Source organism: Gigantopelta aegis, unplaced genomic scaffold (assembly GCF_016097555.1).
Source record: "Gigantopelta aegis isolate Gae_Host unplaced genomic scaffold, Gae_host_genome ctg4591_pilon_pilon:::debris, whole genome shotgun sequence".
Classification (NCBI taxonomy): domain Eukaryota; kingdom Metazoa; phylum Mollusca; class Gastropoda; order Neomphalida; family Peltospiridae; genus Gigantopelta; species Gigantopelta aegis.
Window position 1 is genome coordinate 16,961 of NW_024533943.1, and position 9,125 is coordinate 26,085.

The 9,125-nt window shown below is 36.5% G+C and overlaps 1 protein-coding gene across 1 annotated transcript; it reads right to left on the minus strand.

The window, feature by feature from the left end:
- Positions 1-4,834: 4,834 nt before the first annotated feature.
- Positions 4,835-5,701, minus strand: LOC121392812. The gene has a single exon (XM_041523885.1). It carries the CDS (start codon positions 5,699-5,701, stop codon positions 4,835-4,837), a length of 867 nt encoding a protein of 288 aa, XP_041379819.1.
- Positions 5,702-9,125: the final 3,424 nt, after the last annotated feature.

A 9,125-nucleotide genomic window follows, 5' to 3' on the forward strand; every position in this document is an offset into this window, starting at 1 on the left:
GATAGGTCCTTATTTAATTCACTGAAATAATTAAAGAAGTCTTCAACCGGTGTACACTTTCTGTCCTGCTTTTTGTCTCTTTAAATATTATATTGAATTCTTGGGGTCATTTGTTTTTAATAGCCTCATATTCTGCTCTGTTTTAAATTTGTAATGAGAATAAGATTTAAATATATATTTCTTATAACATTTACTTGCGTTTGTTAATTTCATTTTATTTGCTATAGTTTTATGTTTCGAGAAACATTTTTTTGCCTAAAAATATTTTGTTCGTAGACGCTTGCACCGTTTACTGAACCAGGGTCACTTATTATCTGGCGAAGTGCCATATCTATGTTTATGTGTCGGCACGTGGCCGAATGTTAAGTTGGCCGAGTCTAAAAATAGCTTGTTCAGCGTGTCGACTGTTTGGTTTACACGTGTTGGGATATTGATAGATTCATCATCGAAAATTACCGATAGTGATTGAAGTAAGTTTGTATTCATATTGCTAATAAATTCTTCACTGTTATTGGCGTTCCATTTACGGATATTAATTAACTCCAACTCGTCATTTACACATTGGTTATGTTTAGTTTGTATGTCACGGTCTGTCTGAATCTTACAGGTAAGTACAACTGCACAGTGGATATCTGAAAAGAGTGGGTCAAAATTACACACTTCAAAGTCAATGACAGATTTAAACATGTGGTGAGTACCAATAACATAATCAATCAAACTACAATCTCTACTGGTGACTGCACCTATATTTTTATCTTTTCTGCATCTACCATTGAGGATATATATATATATTATTATGTTTGCACAAATCAAGAAGTTTGGAACCATGGCTGTTAACCTTACCCTTATCCTGGCTTGCTCTGTCCCTGGGTACATTTAAAGTATCAAGCTTTGCTATATCATTTAAAAAGGTTTCCATGTCAACATTATCAATATATATTATATTATGATCATCAAGTGTAGTGTAATCGGGCAAACATCTAGTTCTTGCATTAAAATCACCTATTAGGAGCAGAGGTTTTCCTGGTTCTGTCATTTCGGAAATTTCTTTTTTAACAATATCAAAAGTATCAACTTTTAAGTATGGTGAGCCAATTGGGGGAATATACACAACACCAGCAGTTACGCTATTACCTATACACTCTTTGTCTAAAATACTAAACCATGAAATATACTGTGAGTTATTTTTTACATTTATTTTAACTAGGTTGGTCAGTTCATTTCTTACACCAATAACAATACCACCAGATGATCTTTTACCTTTTCTGTTATTGAAATGTAGAGTGTAACCTGGGATTAACTATGATAAGCAATCACTTTCATCTGTTTTACTTTCAGTAAAGCATAGAATATTATATTGTGAGACAAAATTTAGAAAGTCAGGTATAACCAATTTGTTTCTTAGGCCACAGACATTTAAACTGAGTATTTTAAAGTAAATACAGTTGTTTCATATTGGTATAGTCTATATTATCAGTGGTTTGGGTATTATATACAGTGTAAGATGAAGCCTGGCTGTTTACAAAATAACTAAGGTTAGGTACATGGGTATCACTGGTAGGTTCAATAGCAAAACAGTGGGGGGTTACATGGCTATTTACAACATATGTATGCTTTGCTTTAAGGAGATGTACATCACTGATCACTGTACTGGGCTGTGTATATCCACTTGTATTACTGTGATGGGTCTCACAATTTAGTTGTCTATTTACATTATATATATAAGTGGATTCGGGTGCATCATTGGTCTCAACATGTTCACTTGTGCTACAATTTGGGGTCATATTTGTTACATTTTTATCCACAATATGTCCACTTGTGGAACAATGGGGGGTCATATATGATATTTTGTTGTTTACATCATACATATCAATGGTTTTAGGTACATCATAGGTCACAATATGTTCACTCATAGTACAATAGGGGGTTACATGTGGTATTTGGCTATTTACATCATACATATCAATGGTTTTAGGTACATCATAGGTCACAATATGTTCACTCGTAGTACAATAGGGGGTTACATGTGGTATTTGGCTATTTACATGATACATATCAATGGTTTTAGGTACATCATAGGTCACAATATGTTCACTCGTAGTACAATAGGGGGTCACACGTGGTATTTGGCTATTTACATCATACATATCAATGGTTTTAGGTACATCATAGGTCACAATATGTTCACTCGTAGTACAATAGGGGGTTACATGTGGTATTTGGCTATTTACATCATACATATCAATGGGTTTAGGTACATCATAGGTCACAATATGTTCACTCGTAGTACAATAGGGGGTACATGTGGTATTTGGCTATTTACATCATACATATCAATGGGTTTAGGTACATCACAGGTCACAATATGTTCACTTGTAGTACAATAGGGGGTCACATGTGGTATTTGGCTATTTACATGATACATATCAATGGGTTTAGGTACATCATAGGTCACAATATGTTCACTCGTAGTACAATAGGGGGTTACATGTGGTATTTGGCTATTTACATCATACATATCAATGGGTTTAGGTACATCATAGGTCACAATATGTTCACTCGTAGTACAATAGGGGGTTACATGTGGTATTTGGCTATTTACATCATACATATCAATGGTTTTAGGTACATCATAGGTCACAATATGTTCACTCGTAGTACAATAGGGGAGTACATGTGGTATTTGGCTATTTACATGATACATATCAATGGTTTTAGGTACATCATAGGTCACAATATGTTCACTCGTAGTACAATAGGGGGTCACATGTGGTATTTGGCTATTTACATGATACATATCAATGGTTTTAGGTACATCATAGGTCACAATATGTTCACTCGTAGTACAATAGGGGGGTCACATGTGGTATTTGGCTATTTACATGATACATATCAATGGTTTTAGGTACATCATAGGTCACAATATGTTCACTCGTAGTACAATAGGGGGTTACATGTGGTATTTGGCTATTTACATCATACATATGAATGGGTTTAGGTACATCACAGGTCACAATATGTTCACTCGTAGTACAATAGGGGGTCACATGTGGTATTTGGCTATTTACATGATACATATCAATGGTTTTAGGTACATCATAGGTCACAATATGTTCACTCGTAGTACAATAGGGGGTCACATGTGGTATTTGGCTATTTACATGATACATATCAATGGTTTTAGGTACATCATAGGTCACAATATGTTCACTCGTAGTACAATAGGGGGTCACATGTGGTATTTGGCTATTTACATGATACATATCAATGGTTTTAGGTACATCATAGGTCACAATATGTTCACTCGTAGTACAATAGGGGGTCACATGTGGTATTTGGCTATTTACATCATACATATCAATGGTTTTAGGTACATCATAGGTCACAATATGTTCACTCGTAGTACAATGGTATTTGGCTATTTACATCATACATATCAATGGGGGGGGGTCAATATGGGTCACATGTGGTATTTGGCTATTTACATCATACATATCAATGGGTTTAGGTACATCATAGGTCACAATATGTTCACTCGTAGTACAATAGGGGGTTACATGTGGTATTTGGCTATTTACATCATACATATCAATGGTTTTAGGTACATCATAGGTCACAATATGTTCACTCGTAGTACAATAGGGGGTCACATGTGGTATTTGGCTATTTACATGATACATATCAATGGGTTTAGGTACATCATAGGTCACAATATGTTCACTCGTAGTACAATGGGGGGTCACATGTGGTATTTGGCTATTTACATCATACATATCAATGGTTTTAGGTACATCATAGGTCACAATATGTTCACTCGTAGTACAATAGGGGGGGTTACATGTGGTATTTGGCTATTTACATCATACATATCAATGGTTTTAGGTACATCATAGGTCACAATATGTTCACTCGTAGTACAATGGGGGGTCACATGTGGTATTTGGCTATTTACATGATACATATCAATGGTTTTAGATACATCATAGGTCACAATATGTTCACTTGTAGTACAATGGGGGGTCACATGTGGTATTTGGCTATTTACATCATACATATCAATGGTTTTAGGTACATCATAGGTCACAATATGTTCACTTGTAGTACAATAGGGGGTCACATGTGGTATTTGGCTATTTACATCATACATATCAATGGTTTTAGGTACATCATAGGTCACAATTTGTTCACTCGTAGTACAATGGGGGTCACATGTGGTATTTGGCTATTTACATTGTACATATCAATGGTTTTAGGTACATCATAGGTCACAATTTGTTCACTCGTAGTACAATAGGGGGTCACATGTGGTATTTGGCTATTTACATCATACATATCAATGGTTTTAGATACATCATAAGTCACAATTTGTTCACTTGTGGTACAATAAGGGATATGTGGTATTTGGCTATTTACATGATACAAACCATTGGGATTCAGATCATCTTTTGTTGCAGCATAATTTTGATTTAGTTCAGGTACCTCATTTGTCTTAGCATATTCATTTACATTCTGAGCCACACAAAAAACATTTGGTGTGTTATTTAGCCAGGTATGTTGTGATGTATAGGGAAGAGTTACTTTATGTTGTACACAGTTGGTGCCTCCATGGCAGTCCTAGCTAGAAGATGCAGTGGCTAATGTACCAAATGGATTTCTGTCCGCAAAGTCAGGGGCAGGGGTGGGAGTTTGTACTCTATTCCTCTTTCTGGGTGGGGCTCTGCTACTGCTGTGAGCGTCCATATCTTGGTGTGTGATATTCAGATGTGCGGCTTTCAGGTAGGTATTCCTTGCTATCAATAAACAGTCTGTCCACTTTGAGGAATGCTTTCTGGTTCTACCTTCTGGCCTTTCTATACACAGGGTATAGCTCCTTCCTTCTCTCGGCTATTTCCCGGGGGTACTGGTCGTTGATGCCAAAAGGCTTTCCAGCAAGTGTTTTTGCAGCCATTTTAATTTTGTCTTTATCTTTTAACTGCTGGAAATGGGCCACTATTGTTCTTGGTCTTGATTGGGATTGCCTGTATGGACCAAGTCTATGAGTTACTTGGATTGGGGTGTCCTCAGTGATTTCTAGTTCCTTTTTAATAAATGTTTTTACCACCTCTTCTGTATTTTCGTTTTGTCCTTGGTCAGGAAGTCCAGAGAAAAGAAGGTTGAAGCGCATTGATCGAGTTTGTAAGTACAAAATATCGTCATACAATCTCTGGTTTTTATCTTGTGTTTGGTATGCAGTTTTGGATAAGTGAACTATATCGTCGTTGGCTATTTTTTCAGTTTCTTTTAAGTCATTTACAGATTGTCTTAGCTGGTTATTTTCACTTCTGATCTCCTCAAAAGTATTGCTCATGAACTGGCAACTCTGTTCTACCTTAGTTATTCTCTCGTTGGCGGCGTCGACACTTCTACGTAGATTCATAAGTGAGCTTTCTATCGTGCATATCTTGGTCTCTATTGTTTCTAGACGTTCAGTTCGTTTGTAGATTTCAGAAGTGGTGGAGGTAAGCTGAGCGATCTGTTCACAGAGACTTACGATCCAAGGAGGAGGAGTTGTCAGTGCTTGTTGCGAATTACCAGTTTGCGCTGACGACGTTGTCGGCAGATTTTGTACTTGTGGTATGTACATTAAATTGTTGGTTGTACCAGCGTGAGGGACAGGTGTGGCGCTTGTATTCATAGAGCCTGGTGGAATTGACATTGGCATTTGTGAATTATAGACGTAAGAAACCTGGGGTACTTGTGCTACCAGTGTAGGGTTTGAGTTCACAGACTTTTGTTGGGTGGGTCTTTGTTTACGTTGGCGGACGCCATGTTTGGTATTCCAGAACATCGTCGGTTTGATGGTTGTTTAGCTGTTTTACCACCTTTAGTCATATTAAACAACTACCAAGATACCGCATCATTGCCAGTATATCTCCAGAGAGCTTATTAATCATTGTATACCTGTATATATCTTCAAAAAAAAACAGACATTTTTTTTGCAGCATCGGATTTTCTGTCCTCCCATCCACCATCTTGTCACAATACCCAAACGATGGCAGTACTACTTTTATACATGATTATCTGGGCACATCTGCCATCGACCTAACTATCACCTCTAACAACATAGATGCAAACGCCAAATGGGAAGTGTTGGAAACTCTCAATAGCGACCACCTTCCCATACTAACCAGTTATAAATGTAATACTACCTATTCTGAAGAAGATAAATTTGTACCTAAATTTAATTTTAATAAAGCTAATTGGGCTGGCTTTACAAATGATTGCAATAACATCAAGCTAGACGATAGATTAAACATTGACGACGCCACTAATAAACTCACTAATAAAATTATAGAAGTAGCAGAGAAAAATATCCCTAAAACTAAACCTTTTAATGAAAATAGACCAGTTAATTGGTGGACAGACGAAATTAAATCCAAATGCGGCTTCAGAAACAGGATGCGTAAACTCTATAAAAAAAACCCCAGGGAAACAAGATTATCACACTAAACATAAAATAGCTAAATGCGTAGTAGGTAAACTTATTATTAATGCTAAACCAGCCAGCTGGCATAAATTCTGTGGTGAAATTAACAATAGAACTCTATTAGAGAAATGTGGAAAAACATTAAGGCTATTCAAGGACAATGCGCTAATTCCACAGTCCTCAAAAATCATAAAACAGCAACCACTAATAAAAAAAGGCCAACCTTCTTAGAAAAACCTTCAGTAAAAACAGTAGCAACGAAAATTTCCCTAAACAATTTTTTGAAAATCTTAAAAAAAAAAAATTCCTTACCAACTAATGATACTGATACACCAAAATCACCCAAACACTGATAACCTAGAATTTAACCAATCGATAACACTAATAGAACTAAAAACAGCCATCGGGCCTGATCAAATAAGCTACACATTACTTAAGCACATGCCGGACGTAGCCTCAGAGGTAATGTCATCGCTATTTAACCGAATTTGGAGAGAGAATCAAATGCCCACTATATGGAAGCACGCAGAATGCTTTAGTCTCCCTAAAGCGGGCAAAGATCATTTCCTCCCAGGGAGTTACAGACCGATAACACTCATGTCCCACATGTGCAAAACTTTAGAAACCATTATCAATAAACGCCTTAATAACTACCTACTCGAAAATAACCTAATCACTAATGTACAGAGCGGCTTTAGAACTAAATACTCAACAATAGACCAAATATTTAGGCTACAAAATAGTATTAACGACGCATTTCGTAAATCACATAACATTTTAGCAATATTCATACATTGAAAAAGCATTTGATATGGTCTGGCGTCAAGGCCTACTAAATAAACTACAAAGTAATGGTATTAAAGGTAATATGTTTAATTTTATTAACAACTTTATTCATAATAGTTCAATCTCAGTTAGGGTAAATGGTCACTACTCGGGTAAAACAGAAATAACAAATGGTATACCGCAAGGTTCGGTCCTCTCACCAACCTTGTTTAACAACTTTATCAATGACATAACTAAAGCACTCAATGCTAAAGGGAAAAGTAGATCAACCACTCCCTTAAATACAGCACTGTCTGCCGATGACTGCGCCATCTGGCGCACAGGCAGAACTACCACTAATTTATTTAACCTCATGCAAGCGGACATGAATAAGCTTAACAAATGGGCCCTGGACTGGGGCATTAAACTATCAGAAACTAAAACTGTCTGTATGCTCTTTAATAAAGTCAATAAAGCAGATAACCATCAACTAAAATCAAACGACAAAATAATTCCAAGAGTCAAAACTTTTTAATTTCTAGGTGTAACCTTTGATTCCAAACTAACCTTTAATGATCACATTAATGATATAGTTAAAAGCTCAAAAAGAACTCTAAACCTACTAAGAGCCATCTCAGGCACAAGATGGGGAGCGCAAACAGAAGCAATACTTATGGTTTACAAAGCATGCATACTCTCCAGGATAGACTATGGAGCCCAAGCCTACAGTTGCGCCACCCCAAACTGTTGCATAAACTAGATATCATCCAAAACCAGGCACTGAGAATCATAGCTAAAGTCCCGTCAAACACCAGCGGACAAAGCCTGGAAGTAGAATTTTATATTATGCCACTAAAATATCGCCGAAACCTTCAACATCTTAACTACCATCAAAAAATCCACTCATTAAAATTAGATCACCCAGTCCAGGAACTTACCCCAACCATAACCAAACCAGGACTAGTCTTTAAAACCAATCAACATCTTAACGATTCTTTCACTACTAAAGCTAGTAAACTAGAAATAAAAGTAGGAATAGATAACACACCAGTATCACCATACCATATTAACCAACCAATTGAGTGCCATACGCCATATCCAATAAAAAAAATAGCTACGGATTCAACTCCCATTTCCACCATTTAAAAAAATCCTGTTTGAAGCCGCAGCTAATGAAAACTACCCTGAGCACATCCATATCTACACGGATGGCTCTAAAAACCCTGATAACGGTACGGTTGGCTTCGCAGTAGTTGAAGAAAAAATATCAATGGTGCGTCACATGTGATATTTGGCTATTTACATCATACATATCAATGGGTTTAGATACATCATAAGTCACAATATGTTCACTCATAGTACAATGGGGGGTCACATGTGATATTTGGCTATGTATATCATACGTAGCAATGTTTTTTGATACATCATATGTCACAATATGTTCACTCATAGTACAATGGGGGGTCACATGTGGTATATGGCTATTTACATCATATATATCAATGGGTTTATATACATCATAAGTCATACGTTCACTTGTAGTACAATGGGGGGTTACATGTGATATTTGGCTATTTACATCATACATATCAATATGTTCACAATATGTTCACTTGTAGAACAATGAGGGGTCACATGTGACATTTGGCTATTTACATCATACATATCAATATGTTCACAATATGTTCACTTGTAGAACAATGAGGGGTCACATGTGATATGTGGCTGATTACACTATATTTATCAATACAATTAATTACTTTGTATCTTCATTCACAATATGTTCCATTGTAGTACATTGGGGGTTAACATATGGTACTTGGATATTTTCATCCTGCATATCATTGGATTTAGGTATGTCATGGATCATAGTGTGTTCATTGGGGGTCACCTG